The sequence below is a fragment of the Arachis ipaensis genome, chromosome B10 (assembly GCF_059453495.1).
Source record: "Arachis ipaensis isolate K30076 ecotype BB chromosome B10, ASM5945349v1, whole genome shotgun sequence".
Classification (NCBI taxonomy): Eukaryota; Viridiplantae; Streptophyta; class Magnoliopsida; order Fabales; family Fabaceae; genus Arachis; species Arachis ipaensis.
This window is the reverse complement of record NC_142435.1, coordinates 114006967-114029052: the sequence shown is the minus strand read 5'-3', so window position 1 is coordinate 114029052 and position 22086 is coordinate 114006967. Positions and strand designations below refer to the sequence as shown.

At 32.7% G+C, this 22086-nt stretch overlaps 2 protein-coding genes and 1 pseudogene across 2 annotated transcripts; 2 read left to right on the top strand and 1 right to left on the bottom strand.

Moving 5' to 3' along the window:
• Window positions 1–3262: 3262 nt before the first annotated feature.
• On the bottom strand, window positions 3263–4493 carry LOC107621766 (G-box-binding factor 1-like; annotated as a pseudogene).
• A 1565-nt stretch (window positions 4494–6058) lies between these two features.
• On the top strand, window positions 6059–8714 carry LOC107640927 (uncharacterized). The gene is made up of 2 exons (XM_088490263.1): window positions 6059–8313; window positions 8402–8714. The coding sequence occupies exons 1-2, from the start codon at window positions 6059–6061 to the stop codon at window positions 8712–8714; spliced, it is 2568 nt and encodes an 855-aa protein (XP_088346389.1).
• A 1100-nt stretch (window positions 8715–9814) lies between these two features.
• LOC148581361 (uncharacterized) lies at window positions 9815–13641 on the top strand. Its single transcript, XM_088492355.1, has 7 exons — window positions 9815–10082; window positions 11909–12156; window positions 12251–12463; window positions 12540–12632; window positions 12712–12813; window positions 12919–13085; window positions 13530–13641. Exons 1-7 carry the CDS (start codon window positions 9815–9817, stop codon window positions 13639–13641), a joined length of 1203 nt encoding a protein of 400 aa, XP_088348481.1.
• Window positions 13642–22086: the final 8445 nt, after the last annotated feature.

Sequence of the window (22086 nt, the reverse complement as noted above, 5' to 3'; positions counted from 1 at the left end):
CACAACCCCTTCTACACACAGTCGTCTGTCTCCTTTGTAGCAATTAGTCATTTTAAAAATTCCCTCATCCCAGATTAACAATAACCCTCCAAAAACCCCAGTTGAACTTACAAACTCCCAACATGCTCTGTCTCTACCTCATATACGAGCTACGTGCAAATTATTCACAAGTTCCTTCTTTGTTTCTACCAAACCCAACATATCCAACATAAACTTACTTTTAAAATTCCTCAACATACCAACTTTTCCTGAACTTCCCAACCCCCTAATATTCCATGAACTTATAATCATTTCATAAAATTAGTACACACCTGTTTACAAGTTTTTGAGCAACTTCTTCCTATTTTGTCTTTCTGCTTTGTCTGTCGTCGCTTCAGAGCAATCACTTCATTCTGCTCCTGCAAGATAGCCATGATATCTTCCTCATCGCTGCATTGAGCACCTGACTCTACAGCTAATTTTCAAGCCTCTTTATTCTCGGCCATTTTCACTACCTAGCTTGGTCTTTGTTCTTCATTGTGATGGTTAGTATCACCCTCCAAGTCAACTGTCAAAGATAAAACTAAAATATATTTAAAACATCAGAGATATTATTATAAAACTAAACTAAATATAAGTGTTACAATATGTTGTGACTATAATACAAAAAAACAACAAAAAAATATTTTTCGAAATTAAAATAACTAGTCTTAAAAAGCACACAATAAAAATATTTGAAAGTAAAAAATTTACTACTAATTCTTTTTTACAGAAAAATAAGAAAAGATTTTCAATTTACAAAAAAAAAAATTAATCTTTGATAGAGTTCATATTTAAGAGTCTAATTATATATGAAAAAGAGTTGAAATTTAAATCAACTATATTCTTAAGATTTAATTATTTTATTAGTTAATTTTATCAAATTTATAATTAAGTTACTAAATTTTTTTCTTTTAATTGAATCTTTATATTATTTTACATTTTGTAATTTAGTCCTTTTCGGTATAAGAATGCTAGAGTTAATGAAATATTTTTATACAAATTGAATGTACCCACAATTAAAAACTTAATTAGAACTTTGATCAGAAATTTTTTAGAGAGAATATTCTGTTGATTTTAATATTTTTGACACAAAAAGACTTAATTATAAAATTAAAAATAGTATAGGAACGTGATTGAAAAAAAAATATAGAAATCTAATTACAAATTTAATAAAACTACAAATACTAATAGAATAATTAAACATATTTTTAATATATTTATTATAAGATGATTACCTAAAAAAATTATAGAAATAATATAATTTAAATAATATTTATTTTTTTCCAAATTAAATAAAGACGACTGCATTTACAAAAGAATTAAAAGAATTGTTCACAATTATTATTATTATTGATTAATTAATTAATTAATTAAATAGAATTTATTCACTACAGAAAAAAAGCTATATTGTAGGAGTTTATTAACGGAAGTTTTAAAACAATCCTACAAATTTAATTTTTAAAACAAAAAGTTATCTTTCATTTTGTTAAGAGTTTTATTTACAGCAGTTTTTATTTTGAATAGTAGGATTTTTGAAACTCCCCCAAAACTAAATCAATTCCCCAAACAATTGGCAATGCAAAAAGCTCTTTCTTCCCGCGAAATCCATTTTCCCACCTCGCTAACACCCTTTTCTGTTCCCACTCTCCTGATATAGTAACTGCTTCATTCTTCATTGTTCACATTTCTTCATTGATTGCTGCTGCTATACGCGGTTGTGCCATTGCAACTGCCGTTCATAATCTTGCTGCTATTAGCGTTCCGATTGCTGCTGCTGTTGGCGTTCCAGTTCCTGCTACTATTGGTGTTTGCGTTTGTGTTGCTACTGATGTTCGTGTTCCATTGCTGCTGATGTTCACGTTCTTAGTTGCAGCTGTTCTTCCATAAAAAAGGTATGTATATGAACTAATTAGGGTTTATAAACTATTTATCCCCTTTCTGATTAGTGCTTTGTATGACAATATCATGAATTTATGGCTCTAAATTTAACTTTAATTGTGTTTCTATAATTTTTAATTCCATTTCAGTGGGTAATTGATATTCCAATTTTTTTGTCTTCTATTTGCATGTAATGGGCACATTATTGTTATTATTATTATCATAGTGCATTGCTGATTTTTTGTTGGCTTTTGATTGTTGAAAAGGAATGAAAAAAGAAATCTACAAGCATCTTAATCGATTTTCCAGATCGAGCTCCTTAACTATATTTCTGCAAATTTTGCCATTTCACATTTTCACATTTGGCTTTTAGTTTCATATTGTTGATAGTAACACAAAATCAGTTACCACTATTGGTTGAAAATTGTTTCTTATGGTTACCGTTTTATGAATTTCTAATTTTTTCTTAGTAATGACTACTGGTTTTTCTTGTAGTTCATTTCTGTTTTTTTTTTCTTCTGACTTTTGATGTATTATATGTTGCAGGTCATCATTGAGAAATATACAAGGACAGACATCTTTACATTGGACAAGAAAAAGTAAGTTCTACCTATATGTTTAATTTGTTTTTTAAGATTATTTGTGTACAACAATAATGATCAGAAGAAATAAAACCTGTGCACTTTGGATAGCTAATTAATTATTAGCTAGTTTCAAATTTAAAAAAACAGCTATAGAATATATTTATGATAATGTATACTCTTTCAAAAAGTGCTTTTTCTGCATCACTTTCATAATATATATATATATATATATATATATATAATCCAAATGAGAGGGAGTTTACTAAGAAGAACCAGCTGCCTGAGCCAATAACTATTAATAATACTATAACTATTAATAAGGACGTAACTAGTTTTTCTTTGCAACTTTATTAACATATAAGGACATAACTTGACTCATAGTATAACTATTAATAATACTAGAACAGGGTAAAATTAATACATGAAGTATATATATATAATTGGAATTCTTATAATGTGATTAGTAATGGACATTATTGCTATCACTTAATTAAGACACAATGACATTGGAAAAGCCTTGAACATCATTCAAGAGAAAAAGAAAATAGTTTCAGTCAGAAATGACGTGTATAATACAACATCAGGAGAATTACAATTGAGGTTTAATTAATGGTATAATAAAATTAGTGAACAAAGAAGAAAAATTATACTATATCCTATGCTCAATTAATTAATAGAACCGGCAGTGATAGAATTGCAGCTGCAAGTCTGTCTCTTCTAGCTCTGGGAATTGATCAAACCTCGGGGTTTCCTTATAATGAAGATAACAAAAAGGTGATTTATTCGAGGTTGGCAACTGCTTCTGGTCCACATAACCTTTCCAACTTTTCCTGTTGACTGTTGACAGCAAAAGTATTGTTAGAGGACATAATCTAAGGTTTTAAGACCATAACCTGGTCAATGCTAATTCAGTTCAATAAAATTTGGAGGTGTAATTTACCTTGATGGAATTATTTTCAGCTGTAAGCTTCTCGCATTCTTCTAATACTCTCTGAAGTTCTTCTCTCAGAGTCTGGCTCTCGTTTCCCAGTTCCACCTTCTTTTGCAAGTCCTCGCACTCAGCCTGGTGGATACAACAAATGAAAAACATTGAAGGATGTCAATTTGTAGCATTGGAAACACTGAAATATTATTGATAACCCTTAACCATTGCTTGCATGAAGATAACTGTAAACTACCTGCTTGCGTAGTCTTGACCTCCTAGCTGATTCTCTGTTAGACTGTTTTCTTTTCTGTCTCTTCAGGTCACGTTCGTCCTAAAAAAACCGAAATAGGAAAGGAAAGCTAAGGCTCTGCAAGGTAAAGGAAACAACTAAGAGATGCACAAGATAAAAAGGAAACGTTTTTTAAAACAATGAATATATGGCCTGAAGTTCAAGAAGATAATGTGTAAATCATACTTGTATCCACTGTTCACCAAGTGCAACTTCACGTCCCATTATAGTAGGAGGGTTGACAGCTCCTGGGGCAGGTTGATTGTTTCTCAGTTTTGGAGCATCAGCTTCTGCAGAAGATGCATTCCACAAGTCCATTCCAATATTAAGATTAGTTGCAGCCATTCACACAGCAGCCTTTCCAGAAGATTGAGTTATGGCATTGTTCTGTGCATTGGCTCCTGAAAAAGTTCACAATTAAGACAAAATTGCTTGAGTAACCATGTAAAAATTAAAGATAGGAAAACATGCAGAAGAATGCAACATACCATCAGCAAGCATTTTGTCAAAGCTTCCTTTCTTGTTTGTCAAAGCTTCCCTTCTTGTTAAAAATTTTAAACTAATTTTCAATTATAGCTTATCAAAAGTCATAACAATTATGTTAGATAATGAGTAGTTTCTAATATTAATTATTGGCTCTTGCTTTGTGTGTAGACAACTCCTGAAATTGATCACACATATTGATTGATTGCTACTGCTAATCGCGGTTGTGCCCCTGCTACTCGCATTCGTGTTGCTGCTGCTGTTCGTGTTCGCATTCGGGTTTGGATTTGTGTTGCTGCTGTTCGCGTTCCATTGCTGCTGCTATTGGCGTTCATAGTTGCAGCTGTGCTTCTATGCAAAGGTAACAATTTGATAGCATATAATTGAGCTTAGAAATTTGTTAGTGTTATTGAATTTTCCCAATTTGATATTTGGCTTCTTGAAAGATGAAATTATATTTAGTGATTCCAAGTTCATTTGAAACAGAGAATGCTTCATGCTTCATTAACTTTGACCTTCCTCAGTTCCTAGTTAAAATCTTATGAGAAAATTTGAAGCAAATCTAATCTTCAGGAATTTAAAGCTTTCAATTTTTAAAAATTATGTTTTTTTTTCCTTTTTCCTCCTCTAGACCTATCATGATGTTCTAGACTGGTAGAAATGATTTTTCTTACACAGATGAGTTTTGCCATGACCTGTGAGATAGAATTTGGTGTTGCAGATTTGATTTGTGGGAATAGATTAGGGAAAATTAGATGCTAAATTTCTTTATAGAATAAAAAAATGTAGAGAGTTAAACTGTGAATATAAAAAATAGAGATAGTCAGTTTTATAGTTGAAGTTAAAATAAAGAGAACATTTTGATTTGTGATAATTGTGCCTTCTGTTGCATTTTGTTATTTAAAATTAAAGTTTTCATTTGTTGATGTTCATACTAAACTATTTTTATCATTTTTTGTTCGAAAATTATTTTTGCAGTATCTGAGTAGTTGATTTGGCATACTTGTTGCTCCTATATCACTGATACATTCGGATCTAATCCACACCATTCAGTTGATTCCTTTTACAAGGTAATTCTCTGCCTCAATAAAGTAATTACATGTTCTTTATTCTGAATAAAATAGTTATAGTTTTGCAATTCTATGTATATCATTTTTGGGATTTTATTTTTGAAATATCTATTCTCCTTTTTATGTTGTAGTGATTTTTTTCTTTTTCTAGTTTTCGATTTATTTAGTTGATTGGCAATGACTGAGCTTCAAAAATATTTTTGAACAACATAAACTTTAACATAAAAGCCACATAATAATATTCACAGGAAAACAAAATGTATAAAATATAACTCATTTTAGAATGGTATTTTTCGAGTCTTGAATCGTTTAAAATATACAATAACTTAATTATAACTTAACTTTTTATAGTTAGAATGCTTGTCATAAAATTTTATAATATTTATTTTATTGAATATTGAATATATCTATGACTAAAAATTTAATTAAAAAACTAACCAAGTATAAAATAATAGCCAATTAATTACATATAAAATAATTATTCAAATCCTTAAAGGTGTTATGAAAAACTATATTTGCTTAGAATTTAGTTTAGAAGATTAAAACTTAAATAGTTGTAACTTGTTAAAATTTTCTATCACTCTACACCAATAAAACGACACCAATACTTAAAGAATAATTTAGTATTTCTGTGTGAAAAATTAAAAAAAATCAATGTGACATAAAATAGCATAAAAAAAGTAAACAACTTATTATAATGATTACGATGACGAGATTTAATGTATTAATTACTTTACAAAAATAAATTATCTATTCCTTCTCTATGTTACAACTTTGTTTATTTTTTGGTTGAATAAATTAGTTACAAATGGATAGAACTTGGATTGAAAAACCTCGAACAACAAAGGAATACATGGATGGCATAATTGGATTCCTTGATTTTGCTTTTGCGAGAGCGGCCATTTCGGATAGAATATGTTGTCCATGTCCACGATGTGCATTTGGAAAATGGCATAAAAGAGACACAGTTCAGGATCACCTGCTCTTAAAGCCATTTCCCAGAAACTATGTGATCTGGAATCGTCATGGTGAGATACAACCTGTTGAGCCAAGTAGTATAGAAGTGCAAGCGCCACCATCTCAAGAGAATCCGCTAAATACATTGCTGCATGATGTATTCGGCCACCATGGGGATGAAGGTATAATGGGATTGAATGATGCAGTTATACCCGATGGAGATGAAGACATCGCAGATGGAAGATTACATGAGGGCTCCTTTGATGATGGTAGTGAGTTCAATGAATTTATAAAAGACGGAAATGAAAAGTTGCACGAAGGCAGTAAATGCACAAAGTTGGAGTTTCTAATCAAATTGTATCACATAAAGGTCTTGTGTAGAATAAGCGATAAGGCCATGACTATGATATTGACTTTGTTGAGAGATACTTTCGATGGAATACAGCTGCCTTCTAGTTTTTATAAGGCCAAGCAAGTAATTTGCAAACTCGGCCTAGAATATACTAAGATTGATGCTTGCCCAAATGACTGTATGTTATATCTAGATGACACTCCAGATAACATACAAGATACATGCAAGTATTGCGGTATATCTAGATGGATCCCTAAGAAAAAAAAGAAAAAGCAAGCTGCAAAAGTTTTGCGATACTTTCCACTGAAGCCAAGGTTGAAAAGGTTATATATGTGTAGCAAGACGGCTGAGCACATGCAATGGCATAATTCTGCACCTGCAAGAGATGGATTACTGAGACATCCAAGGGACGGTGAAGCATGGAAGAATTTTAATGCGATGCACACACTATTTGCCGAAGAGCCACGAAATGTTCGCCTAGGTCTTGCAACTGATGGTTTTAATCCATTCGGAGCCTTGAGTTCTACTAATAGCGTTTGGCCTGTGTTCTTGATTCCATACAATCTTCCACCTTGGATGTGTATGAATCACACTTCTTTCATCTTATCAATGGTTATTCCAGGAAAGAAGTCCCCAGGAAATAAGATAGATGTGTACTTGCAACCCCTTATAAATGAATTGAAAGATTTATGGATTGATGGTGTGGAGACATTTGACTCATCATCCGGAAACACATTTAGAATGCATGCAGCTCTTATGTGGACAATAAGTGATTTTCCTGGGTTAGGTATGCTATCTGGTTGGAACACACACACCGGTTTAGCTTGTCCCACTTGTAACTTTGATTCTTTTCCTTGTTATCTCCGTCATAGTTCTAAATGGTGCTTCATGGGTCATAGACGTTTTTTGGGAAGAAATCATAGATTTAGACTGAATCGTGTTCGTTTTGACGGAAGCACAGAGGAGCGTGGTCCACCTAAGAAGTTATTAGGTTCTGACATTCTTGAACAACAACAGGATGTTGAAACACGAGATCAGCAACGAGAAGAATCTCGTAATGGTGGGAAAAGACCTCGACGAGAAGTTAAGCAGTGGAACAAGCGAAGCATTTTCTTTGATCTTCCGTACTGGAAAACCAATTTGTTGCGTCACAATCTGGACTTTATGCACATTGAGAAGAATGTGTGTGATAACATTTTGTACACTTTGCTTAATGACAAAGCAAAATCAAAGGACAATCTCAAGGCACGGAAAGATTTGAAAGAAATGGGCATAAGGCGTGATCTCTGGCCAAGTGACAATGGATCATATCATTTATCTTTATTTTCACTAACACGTGACACCAAGAAGCTATTTCTTTCGGCATTGAAGAATGTTGTGCTACCAGATGGATACTCAAGTAATATTTCGAGATGTGTGGATGAAGGACAGAAAAAAATTTTTGGATTAAAAAGTCATGACTGTCATATTCTTTTGGAGGAATTGTTACCAATAGCAGTTCGTCATTTGCTGCCAGATCATGTTACCGCAGTATTGGCTGAGTTTGGCTCATTCTTTAAGATCCTTTGTGGGAAAAGCTTAAGTAACTCTGAACTTGACAAGCTCCAACAACGCATAGTGGTCGTCCTTTGCCAGTTGGAAATGTTATTCCCTCCATCATTCTTTACCGTCATGGTTCACTTGACAGTCCATCTAGTAGATGAAGCAAAGCTCGGAGGACCAGTGCATTATCGATACATGTATCCAATTGAGAGGTAAAATATTTTGTATGATGAACTAACGATCGTTAGAATTGCATCTCTAGTCATGTCATTTTTACTTGATTTTTTTATATTATTTTAGGGAGTTAGGCCATCTAAAATCCCATGTGCGGAATAGAGCACAAGCAGAAGCATCTATAGCCGAAGGATATTTAGCTGAGGAATGTCTCACTTTTTGTTCTCGCTATTTTGAAGATATTGAGACAAGGTTCAATAGAGCTAGACGTGTATGTGATGACCCGCTTGACAAGGGATGCTCAGAATCTTGTCTCTTTCCGCCGGTGGGTAAAGCAGGGAGTTCTGGTACAATTTTTACGTTGAATGAAAAGCAAAAGCTACAAGCCCATAGATATGTGTTACTAAATTGTCAAGCCGTCAAGGATTATGTGAAGTAAGTAAAGATAGAGGTTATTTGCAGTAATATATTCAAAATCTATATTCGTGAGTGACGTACTCTGAATCCAAATTAATTCCTAATGCAGTGAATTTAGAGAATACATAAGAAGAAGCTCAAAGGGAAGGAGACCGAACCCCACAGACATAGAGAAGAGAGTATTTAAGGAATTTGTTTCGTGGTTTGAAAAACGAGTAAGTTACTTAATTATTAGAGTTTATGAAATGGAAAAGGTGTTAAAATATAAACGTTTTAACCCTCATAACTTATCCCAATTTCAGATAATGAACCCGGATACCATAGAACAGTTGTCTACTGACATTAAATTTTTAGCACGAGGCCCCTTATCAAATGCAACGAGATATAGTGCTTATAAAATAAATGGTTGCACATTTCGAACTGTTGCTCGTGAAGAAGGTTTGAGGACACAGAATAGTGGAGTATATTTAACCTCTAGCACACCATGTGTTGCAAGTCGAGTGGACAAAAATTTAAGACAAGGTGATGTACCCTATTATGGCAAGTTGGAGGATATAATTGAGGTTAGCTATTATGGGCGATTCACTGTTGTTCTCTTCAAATGTAAATGGGCTGATTCCACTCGACATAGAGGATATAGAAGAGATCAATGGCATTTTCATTGTGTTAACTTTGAAAGACCAATTCATACCGGTGAACATGAAGAAGATGAGCCTTATATTCTAGCGTCACAAGCATCAATGGTATATTATGTAGATGATGTCGTTAACAAAGGATGGAGTATTGTTGTTCATTTAAAACCAAGAGATTTGTATGAAATGGGTGATGAAATTGAAGAGGCTGCAGATGAGGACGAGCCACATCAAGAGCAAGCTCTTGATCAATATTTTGGTAACAGTGATGAATACATTCAATTGGCAACAAACCACTTGATCGATGACGTAGTTGACTCATAATGAGAAATCTAAGGTTAAAGCTTATTTATATATTTGTTAATTTTAAGGTTATGGTTAATCCGTTGGCTTGTTCATAAATTTTATCTCTGGCCTAATTTTGTGTGAAATATAACATGCTTTTTGAGTTATTTTCTCTAACTATTTGTTGTTAAATTCATTTACAGCAATGGCGAAGTGTAAACGGTTTACTAATCCCCTGAGATCAGCTCCTCTACCTGAAAATGGTTTTGATCAGTCTAACGACGAGGTATTTCACAATTCACCTACGGATATCTCACCACCTAATCATGATTCACCACCTAATCTTGATTCAGCAATACAAAGCAATCCGGATAGTAATATGGATCATTCACTGCCTAACCAAGGATCCCAAGAACATATTAGGCCCTTTGGTGGACGTCAATCTTCTGAATATTGGACCGTGGAGACAGTAGGTATGGTGCATAATAAACTTAATTTCTCAAGCTGAGTTGCTAAATAAGTGCTTTCTATATAAATGCAAATTTTTATATTTTAATCTTTATATATAATATATTTTTTGTGGAATCTCTTGTATGAAAGTAGAAAAGTGATGCATTGATAGCTGAACATGCACTATGCCAATTTTTACAGGTCCAATGCTGATTATTTAGCTTTCTATGTGGCTATGGTTGAATAATATTAAATTTTACTTATTTTGAGGCATATGATAAAGACTTCAATTGTACGGAAATGTTGCCCAAAATATTTTTAATAAAAATCTTATAATTTTCACCCAACTCCCGAGGCATAAAATGAAAATACGCAATAGTACTACTCCTATAATATTACTAGATGACAAAGTGATATCCATATGCATGGTTCTGGCTTTTGTGAAATCACATTATTTATCATCAAATCATCATGATATTTTCCCTTTCAAATTTCTTTTCTTTTTGTCCAAACTGTTATTTATTTATCTTCTCCTTGTAGTAATAATGAAAACTCCGTAGAAAAATAATGAGTGTTTGTCTGGTCAATATTGCAAATTGTTCTCTGTCTCTCTCTCTCTTTCTCAATTAGATGTCCATTTAATTAACTTGTTCTCTCTCTCAATTAGATGTCTATTTAATTAACTTGTTCGTTAGTTACTTTATAATTTAAATAATATAATGATCATATCCAATAATTAAGGTGGCTAAATTGCATTCTTAATTAAGTGATATCTCAATCCAATTTGGCCATTCGTAAGTAAGACTAACTTAATACAAGATTGTATTCCACTGCTAAATCTTTTATGTTTTTCGGTCCACACTATATATATGTACTTACCATTTCGATACACCGAAGGAGAAGGAGCGCCATTTCGATATCAGGATGTAATTCCCATTTTGCTCCTTTTTCCTCTATAATATAGTTTATCATCGCTGCCACCCACAGAGTCGTTTTGTTTCCTTTTGTGGAATGCGAATGTAGTGTTGCTCTACTACCTAGTGGGATCAATCGTCAGTGGCTCAATTTGTTTCATTGATCTGCAATTTTGAATTTGGATTCTGAATGTTTGTTTCTTTTCTTTTCATAGTATTCTTCTTTCTGTGATTATATCTAGATGCACCGTGCTTTCTAACATTCTTGTCTCTTTTAAAACTGGTGGTGTACATAGATCAGATTTCTTGTTTTCTTATTTATCAAGTTTTGCCTTTATTCTTTATTAATTGAGATTTTGATTGAGGGTTTTCTAGATTCTGATGAGTTGCATTTGTCGTTGTCCATGGCTCCATTTTTTCCTTGATGTAAAGATGATTTTTTTAAATAATTTATTTATGTATTTTTATTCAGTGATATATAGTTTTCAATTTGTTTATTTTTAGTATCAAATCCACAGTTGAACAGTGGTGCCCATATGATTTACACGAGTTGTTGATAAATTTGAATATTTTCATTTTTTCTTAAGGTGTACTTGTATGAACTGCGAAATATTCTTGATTCTTGGAGAGTTCGTTTTTATTTTTTTTAGGGGTACCTAACAAATGTTCTGTTGCAAACTTAGTCTTCTTTTACTCAAGTGATCTGTTTCTTTTTTTATCCTAGTGTCTAGGAGTGAAATTTTATTCTGGGATTTGTGTTGTCCTTTGTGTTACATGTGAATTCTTCATAATTGTTTAAAATTTAAAAGCTTTTAATTGTAAAATGTTTAAAAATTTAATTTTTAAAAGTAAATATGTACTTACATATAATTAATTTTATATGCAAATACTTTGTGTTTAAATTTTTAATTTAGTTTAAAACTTTGGAAATAAAGGCACAGATGGAACTATTAAGACTAGAAGGCTAAAAGTTAAAGAAATGGATAACTTATCTAGAGATGAGCAAGTTGTTGTGAACTTTGAAGATCAACAAGCTATTGGAGAAGCCCAAGGTTTGCTTGCTGGATATCTAGGAACATTGGCAGTTGATTGTAAGTTATTTCCAATCAATTTCTCAAAGTGGTCAGGACCTTTAGGCATACCTCGATCTAGATTTGAAGAGTGTTTTAGTAACTTGCTGAAGGTATATATTTGAAATATTTAGTTTTACTAAGTTCCTATTAAAATTTTCTATTGTTAATGATATCTTGTTATTTATGTATGATTCTTTTTTATAGCCAAAATTTCATTTCAAAATTTCTGAGGGCATTGCAAAGCGATATTGCAAATTGAGCCTTGCAAAAAAGTGGTCACAACATAGAATTAAGTTATGGAAAGAGTTCTATGATCCATGCATGAGTAGACAAGCACTCATTGATAATGTCCCAGTCGGCATCGACAGAGATCAATGGGCATCCTTTGTTCAGTATCGGTTTCTACCTTCTACAATGGTAACATGCTAAAATTTTCAAAATATAATATTAATACGTAATCACTTTTCTAATCTTCATTTTTCTTTTTTTATAGGAGATGTGTAGGAGAAATAAGGAAGCTCGCAAGAAGCAAACAATTCCCCATACTGGTGGCTCGAAACCCATCTCAAGGAAAAGACATGAAATAGTATGAACCATCAATCATTTTTTGTTTTTACTAAATTATGATATGCTCTTTAACTTTTTTTATATATTCTTTTGTATAGTTTTTAGAAACTGGTCGAAAAATTAGCCGTGGAGAAATGTACATAGAAACTCATAAGAAGAGAGATGGGTCGTTTGTGACTGATGAAGCAAGGGATATAGCAGTAAGTTGTACTTTTTGGTCTATTTTAGTACAAAGTGTTACTTCAAAATCTGCCAAACCTTAATGTTATTGTGTTATATTTTTGTTGCTTAAATCTCAAATGCAGGAACAAATTGAAGTACTTATGACTCAAAATGACAAAGATGAATCTGGACCATCTACAAATGATGCTATTGGCAAAGTGTTTGGGGAGGAGCATTCTGGTAGGGTGCGATGCATGGGAATGGGAGCAACACCTACTAATACTTTCAGAAATGGCAATCATCCTAGCCAGTTAGCTAATTCTTCAACTTCAATGTCATCTACTACCAATTACTCCCAAGCTGATTTTAAGCGTTTGGAGTCTAAATTTGATGGGACATTAGCTGCATTCAAGGCTTATTTTCTTGCTAAAGAAGGAAGAATTCCTGTTGAACTTACTAGTATATTTGACCATGAAACTCAGGTAAATTGCCATCTCTTGTCAAATCTATGTTGGACTAATTTTTTTTAAAAATTATGATAAATGATAACCGTTATATTATGCTAATGTTATAGCATGGTATTAGTCTCGTATATTCTAACTTTTACATGCCTACTCTTACTAATTTGTTGTTCAAATTTTTCACACAAGAAAAGGTTAATACCTTTTTAACATTTTTTGTCTTTGAATTATCGTTATAGTGTCATAGATGTGGCAATTTTTATGTTGACATTTCTATTTTTATTTTATTTTAGGCTAATGATGTTGAGAACGAAACTATTACACCGACAACAGGAAGAACATCATCAGGAGGAAGCAATGAAAATCATGAAGACATTGTTTAGTATTGCTTTAAGGATTGATTAGTTGTTTATTGTTGCACCTTTGTTAGGGTATTATGTTGCATTTTTTTATTAAACAAACTTATTCAAGTAGAGAACTCATTAGTGGTAGTTGTGAGTTTATATTATTTTAGCTTATTTAATTTTTAGGATTAGATATATAAAGACAGTGATGATTCAGATATTATGCATTTTATTATAATATAAAAAAGTTATTATTTATCTTAATGGGTTATATTTAGATTTATAATTTAAAGAATTTTATTCTTATTAAATTTTGCATTCTAATAAATATTATATAAAATAATAAAAAACTATATATATCATAGTGAAAATATTTTAGCATTACATTTCAAATTGTGGGAGTTAACAACAACAAAAAAAAAACCTTTGTTTTAAGTTTACCATATTTGCGGGGGTTTAAAACCCCCACAACATGAATAAAAAATGCTGCAACAAAAACTGTTGGAAGTCTTCGGAAACTGACGCGATTTAGTTGAAACCCCCGCAAACAGCGGGGGGCAAAAACCCCCGCAATTTGGATCTCAAAATTGCGTCGGTTCTGATAAAACCCCCGTAAAATATTGCAGCACACGTAACTGCAGGAGTTTATTAAACCGCTGTAACGCAATTTGCGGGGGTTAAAAACCGCCGCAAATTAGAAAAAAAACCCCCGCAAATTAGCGTGTTTTTTGTAGTAATTCAAGATTAACCAATAATAATAACAATAATGACGACCACAACAACAATTATAGTAACAATTATAATAGCAATAGTTAATGGCAATAATAGAATAATAATGATGATGATGAAAAATTATAAATAAATCAATGGAAAAAAAGTTTATAAAAAAAAAATTCAGTTCGACAAATGTATGTGCTTTCATATTTTTAAATTTAACAAATAAACCAAAAGTAATGTAATTTTTTTATACGATATTATATTAAGAAAGGGAGAGAATTAGATAAAAATTAAAGAGAATTTAATAGAAATTCTTAAAATTAGAGTTTAAGAAAAAAAATTAAAATTTTTAATTATATTAAATATATTTATATTATTATATTATATTTTTATTTATATTATAATTTTTTAGGTAAAAATTTTTGTGTAATTAATTTCACGTAAAGTTGATAATTAAAAATCGTTAAATAATTTAATTAATTTAACTAAATTTTTAACTAATAATTTTTAGTTATTAATTTTATGTAAAATTAACTTCACCTTATTTTTATCAAGCTTTTAATTAAACTATAAATTCAACATTAATTTTAATAATTTTTTAAAAATAAAAATATTAAGTGTTAGTGCGTTTACACATGTCTTTTTTAATTGGATCTCTTTTTTTTTTACTATGTATACTAATCCTCTGACATATGTCTTTAACTTAAACCCAAAAAGAATAAATAAATAAATAAAGAAGATCATAGAGTAGCAACCTTTAAAGCCAAAACATTTGACAACTTATTTTTATTGTTTTCATCAATAAGAAGGATATTTTAAAAATTTAACTCTCACTAAACACCAAAAATAATAAGGACAACTTATTCGTATATGACATACGGTATTTCATTAAAGTAGTGTGGAATACTGGATAACTTTCCTATAATTTATTATATAACATTTTTCTTCAGTAATTCTTAGTAATCAACTAATCATTCATTGAATATACAGGGAGTGTAGTGTGGGCTCTATCGAAATTATAATTAATTCTCACTAATCATTCTCAAATGATTTATATGGCATATATAGTCTGGTCCTAGGGCATCTAAATTTTTTCCTAATTTAACCCTTGATTTGGGGTGATGAGGAAAACAGCATTATCACATAATATAACAATATTAGTTAAACAGATTTTGAACAAGTTGATGCATTATTCGGGAAGTAGGGGCAATCATTCAAAAGAGGCGATCCCCTAAGTCAGATTTTACTTTTATCGTATTAGGTTTGTCATTTTATAACGCCGTCGTTGTTGTTGTTATTGTTTCTTTATATATGGTTTGTTTCGATGCTCTCAATTAGAAGATTAGATACATAGGAAAATTGAATGATAACGGTGGAAGGTGAAAGGCAAGTAGGCATTAATGGATGGAGGGAGAAAAGGCGACAGGGGTGAGACTAGGTTCACTTTCAGATAAGTGTGTTTATTTTTTCTTCATAAGGAAGAGAAGAGTAAGACAATGGACATAGTTGCTATACATCACATGGGAGCGATGACGATGATGTTCTTCTTTTCTTGGTAGGCCATGCATTGTCGACTAAAAATTGCGCATCAACAAAACATGATTTACAGGAATGAATATGACAGAGAGGGAGGGTGGATGCTCTCTCTTAATCAGATATGATATATATAAAAGATATCCAGAGAATGAATCAAGAAGGAGATAGGGGACCCAGTGCAAGTCGCCGATTAATTATTATTTAATAATAATACTAACTTTTTATTATTTCCATATTAACATTTTCTTTGGCCAAACTATTATCTCAAAGAAAGCCAAAAACTTTTTTATTATTATTATTATTATTATTATTATTATTATTAAATCAGTCATCAAACCGATAAAAATAGAGATTTGATAGTATAAAAATTCAACTGAGCGTCAATTAGAATTGAATCGAATATAATAAAATATTATCATATATAAAATCTATTATTTAAAATCTTGTATTTTATTATTTTAAACTGATTAATTATTAAAAAAATCGAGTTAGTTTGACTGACTTACTCATTTTGTTTTATCAGTTTGCTAACAATATTTTTACCTTGAATCAAATTGGTTTAGTGATTAGTTTTAAGTTAATCTAATTAAATTGGATGATTCAATTGTGACCATAGTATAAGTGAGCCTAACATGGTAAAGAAAAAGAGGAAGTAATTATTCATATATTTTTTTATTGAAGATTATAAAATAAAAAGTTACTGAATTAAAGTAATAAATGGTCATATCTTAGTTATGGAAGCTGGGGAAATTGAGAGCTAAGACATGGGGTCCTAAAACTGATCTTTAAATAGGTAAGAAATAGAAATGGCGAAACATTAAGGTGATGGAACGCTTAGAAGCCCATAGTTTAAATGTTTTCTATTGGTTGGTTGTATAAGGATTTTGAAGATGGTCATATACAACAAATTAGTGAGACTACTAAAATCTAAGGTTGCGAGAATCGGATCGATCGTTAAACCAGTCAAATAATTAGTCTAATAATTTAATGGTTTAATAGTTTAATCGAAGTTAAACTATGATTGAACCGATTTAATTAAATATACAATAAAATTATATTCAAACGGCATACTAAAACAGATTCCAGCCAAATATCTGGAATGAGTTTTTGTTAAAACTAAACTAATGATTGTCATGACATGCTAAATAACTTTGTCGAAACTAAACAGATATCATACATGGTCTTCGAGCAGAGACTCCTCAAGAAAAGCTATGATGATCATAATTGCAGCAAAGCCACCCGATACAAAAGAGATGAATTTTGTAATGATAGATATGATAGGTGAAGGAAATTGCTTGATATATTCAGACCAAATAGGATCGTCCAATTCCTATAGAATCTATCACTAAAATACTCCTAGGCGATAGGGCTAAGCGGAGTAACGACTTCAGCATGGCCAGCTCTCATAGTGTGACGGATGGTGTATACAAGGCCCGGGAACGAATTCACCGCCGTATGGCTGACTGGCGATTACTAGCGATTCCGGCTTCTCAGACCTTGATATTTTTGCCCCCTCAAAAAAAGATATCGGAACTTTTTAACATACATTTACTAAAAGATTTATTTGTTACTAATGGAATTTATGAAAGGTTAAATGGTTTGGCAATTCCTCACATTGGGTCGAAAGGCGTAGTCGATGGACAACAGGTGAATATTCTTGTACTATCCCTTGTTGGTCCCGAAATTTAGACAAAAATGGAATTTTTACCACCAGATTAGGTGCTACATACATAGTCGGTTCTCATCCTTCAGAGACTACGATTATAATAGGAGCATCCGTCGATAAAATGATCACCCTAAGATGATCATCTCGTGGCTATTGAGAATGAATCAAATCAGACGCATGCAAGACACTACTGCCATAAATAAAATCATATATTCAAACTTTAAAATACAAAACAAAATCATAAGTTGAAATAAAATAATATATTCAAACTTTAAAACGCAAAACACAGCAACAAAAAAAAATAAACAAGTAAAAGAGAAGAAACCAGTACCTGGCAAACAGATCGATGGAGTCGCGGCGGTGAACAGGAAGGAGAGGTGGATCTCAGATCTGGCCGCCATGATAACACTGGATCTCAGATTGGGGGAGCTGTAAACTTACTGGCTACTGCAACTAATTAGAAGCTCGAATCAGGGGCTAGAGGTGCCGACACCGACGCCGATGCCGATGCCGACGCAGGTACCCAATAATGGTGGAGAATGAGGGTACGAAGCAGAGAAGAGATGCAATATGCAGTGCAGAGATGGAGACACAAAGCAAAGTAAAGCAAAGAGCTAGAGAGTCAAAGATCCATAGTTGAAGGCGTGAACCAGAGTAAAGGAAGGAGAAGTAGGCAAACGGCGGAGAAGGCGACGAATGGTGGACGACAGAGGCACAACGCATTAAAGCAGTGAGAGTTGAGACAGGGGAACGGTGCAGAAAGTGAGAGTTGAGTGAGTGGCTTCGGTGGGTTAGGTTAGGTTAGTGGGTGAGTTAGGTTCCGAGCTCAAAACGACGCGTTTTAGGGCATGTTAAAAAATCAGGGCTTAAATAAACTTGACTGGTTCGTCCGGTTCGTCGGTTTTTTTGCCAATTTTTTGTAAGACGGTTCTGAAGATCAACCGAATCGGCCAGATGACCGATTTCCAAAACTTTGCTAAAATCTCACAAGTAACGGTGGCAAATTGTAGTCCGACCCATTTAATTTGATAAAAGAGAAGTTAGAAAGTTAACTCCACCTTAAAAAGAAAGCACACATAATCTATCCCACTTAACTAATGGGCATTGGTGGGGTTGAGGATATTAATAAAGAAGTTAAATATTCTGTTAGTGATGTGGTTAAAAGTGATAACCAGATAGTTGGGCTTGCTATTATGTTTGTTAATTTGTATCTATACATAATAGAAGCCTACAGTTCTCTTTTGACGCTATTATTCATCTTAGTTTTTAATACAAAGTCTAATATTTAGTTTCTCTCTATATCCATTTTTGCTTTCTTGGTTTCTTCTTTTGTTAAGATCCTTTGTCTCTCTAGTTTAATGCTTCTTCAATGTCTGCTATAAAAGCTATCTATAATTGGTTCAGGATATCATGAGCTTTGATTCTCTAAGATCCATGGCTTCATCAACTACTACAATTACAAGCAATCCTAGCAACAACACCAATTATGCACCACCACAAACAATTGTCTACAATCAATTACCATTTAATTCATTGACATGTAAACTCTGTAAAAAAAATCACTAAACATGAGAGCAACAAGTTAAACTCTCATCTCTATACAGACCGAATTCCACAACAATCTGATAATGCAAATGAACAACAACAAGAAAACACATCAACTTACACCTATAAGCAATGGCGCCAAAATGATTACAATCTCATGGCTCTATGTGGCCCCATGGATATATATTAATTTCCAAAAAAAAAAAATAAAGATCGATGATTTCATGTGTCTATTCTTATGAAATATGGACCAACATTGATGAGTATTTCTCTAAATTAAGTAACTTAAGAACCAATTGAAGATGGTTAAGAAGAAAGGTCTTATAGTATCAGATTACATCTTCAAAGCCAAATAACTTGCTTATTCTCTTATTAAAGGCCGAAATGAAAGCTTTCAAATGTTGCTCACCTAAAGCTTTTTCTTTCCTTGAAATTGAGACGATGGTTGAAAAGTTTAGGAGACCTAATAGTTTAATAGCACAAGAAAATTTTACTCACTTTAGTTTCTTTCAAGGTCGTGGAGGTAGATTCTTTCCAGGTTCACAAAGGCCACAATGCCAAGGGTGTAAGGTCATTTGGGAGACATTTTGTGGATTTGCTATCGTTAGTTTGATCAAGAACTTTCTCCTCCTTCACAGTCTTAGAGAGTTTTAGAGCACCAACTCCATCCATTGCATCTTCTTCTAAATCCTTTACTACAACATCTAGACCAACTTCTTTAAATACCAACATCTTCATTTTACACTTTTTCTGCTTACATGGCTGTCCCAAATTCAATGTGTATTCAGATACAGGAACAACACATCATATCACTCCAAATCAATCAAATCTTCTTACCTCTTTAGAGTACAATGGGCTAGATCAAGTGGCTATATGTAATAGTCCAAGTATGAAAATTTATCATGTTGGTAATTCAATTCTGTATGATTTTAATTCAAAACGGTGGTTTAATTTACAACAATGAATATATTCTTCCAAAATCACCAAAAATTATTTCGATAAATTATTTCATGTTGGAATAAATTATTTCAATAACCCAGATCATCCATATTGAATCACCAAAAATATCATAATGCGGAAGCGTACCTTTACTATTAGAAATTAGAAATTAGACGGAAGAATTGTCTCAGTCTTGTGGTTCTTTTGATCTTCCTCAACCAAAGCCTTCTGCATCCCTAGGCGGCTGAATTGTGACTCTTTTGATAGGGAAAGAGCAACAAAGGCGGCTTTGGTATGTTGGGGACCGAATGATGCGAGCGGAAATTGGCGAGTTAAGAATGATTATAAAATATGCGTTGCAAGTATAGTTCTCAACCAACCAGAAATCCGCTTATCAATTTAGAAGGGTGTCACAGAAATTAAAATTAAAATACTGGAAGTATGAATCCCAGGTCGTCTCCCAACAAGTTGCTGAAAAGTGTGCTATTTTATTAATCAGATATTTTCAAAAAGGTTTGAGTTGAATGGCAGAAAATTAAATTAGAAAATTTATATAAATTTAAATAAAAGCCTTGAGTGGGAGTTGATTAGCTGGAAGCCCTATTCTTGTTGCAGTACTCTCAAGATTAATTGATAATTGGGGGTTATTCTGTGTAGTTGTCCCTTACTAAGTAAGGGAAAGTTAAACAAGTTGGAATGTTGTTCTATCCACAAGTTCCAATCCGCTCTTGGAAGGAATGATGTTAGTGACTAGAGAGCAATCCAACAATAAACCCAATTACAATCTTTCTCTTGAGCATCCTAACTCAAGGGTTCCTTTCAATCAACTCCCCATCAAGTTAGGGAACTACTCGCTCATTGTAAATGAAGAATTCATAACATAAGAAAGGGAATTAAAGAAAGACATGATAAATAATAATCAAAAGATTAATTAAAAATAAAAGTAATTCTTGTATTAATAAATGCTAAAATAATCCAATAGTAAAATTAAGTAAATTAAGGAACATGGAAGAGTAAGAGACAAGTAAAGAAAACGAACTAGAATGTCGAAGTCTTGATGAGGCAATAACTCTTCTCAATATCCCAATGCAAAACAATGAACATAACAAATCCTAAAAACTATGAATGTATAGAGAGAAAACCTAGAGGAGAGGAAAAACTAGATCTAAAAACTAAAACTATGCGGAATGAATGTTGTTCTTGGTTTCTGCATGTTCTCTGGCTCTAGTTTGCTTTTCTGGGGCGAAAACTAGGTTAAAATAAGGCCCGAAATCGCCCCCAGCGATTCTGCAGATTATGCAGATCGCGCATGTCACGCGGTCGCGTCATCCATGCGGCCGCGTCATTCGGCTTTCTGCTTTGCCACGCGGTCGTGTCATCCATGCGGCCGCGTCACTCGTGCTATTCCATGCCGCGCAGTTGCGTCATCCATGCGGCCGCGTCACTGTGATTTCATCTTCTTTGCGCAGTCGCGTCATCCGTGCGGCCGCGTCGCTTCTCGCTGGTCATCTCCTCAATTTCTTATGTTCCTTCCATTTTTGCAAGCTTCCTTTCCAATCTCTGACTCATTCATGCCCTATAAAGCCTGAAACACTAAACACACAGATCACGGCATCGAATGGAATAAAAGAGAAATAAAATACATAATTAAAAGTCTCTAGGAAGCAAGTTTTCAATCATGCAATAACTTAGGAAGGAATTACAAATGCATGCTTATTTAATGAATAAGTGGGTAAAGATCATGATAAAACCACACAATTAAACACAATATAAACCATAAAATAGTAGTTTATCAACCTCCCCATACTTAAACATTAGCATGTCCTCATGCTTAGTTGAAGGAGATAAAATGAATGAGTAAGAACATGTAAAACCTATGAAATGCAATGCAACCTATATATATGAATGCAACTATATGATTCTTGTCCACTTGATCTAAAGTAAATAAGCTCTTCAAAATAATTACAAATCAAATTCCACTAACTCAATTCTTATACAGTAAGAACAGATAAAAATGCAAGAAGATAGCTCATGAAAGCAGGGAACATAGAAATTCAAGCATGGAACCCTCACTGATGATGTATGTACACTCTAGTCTCTCTA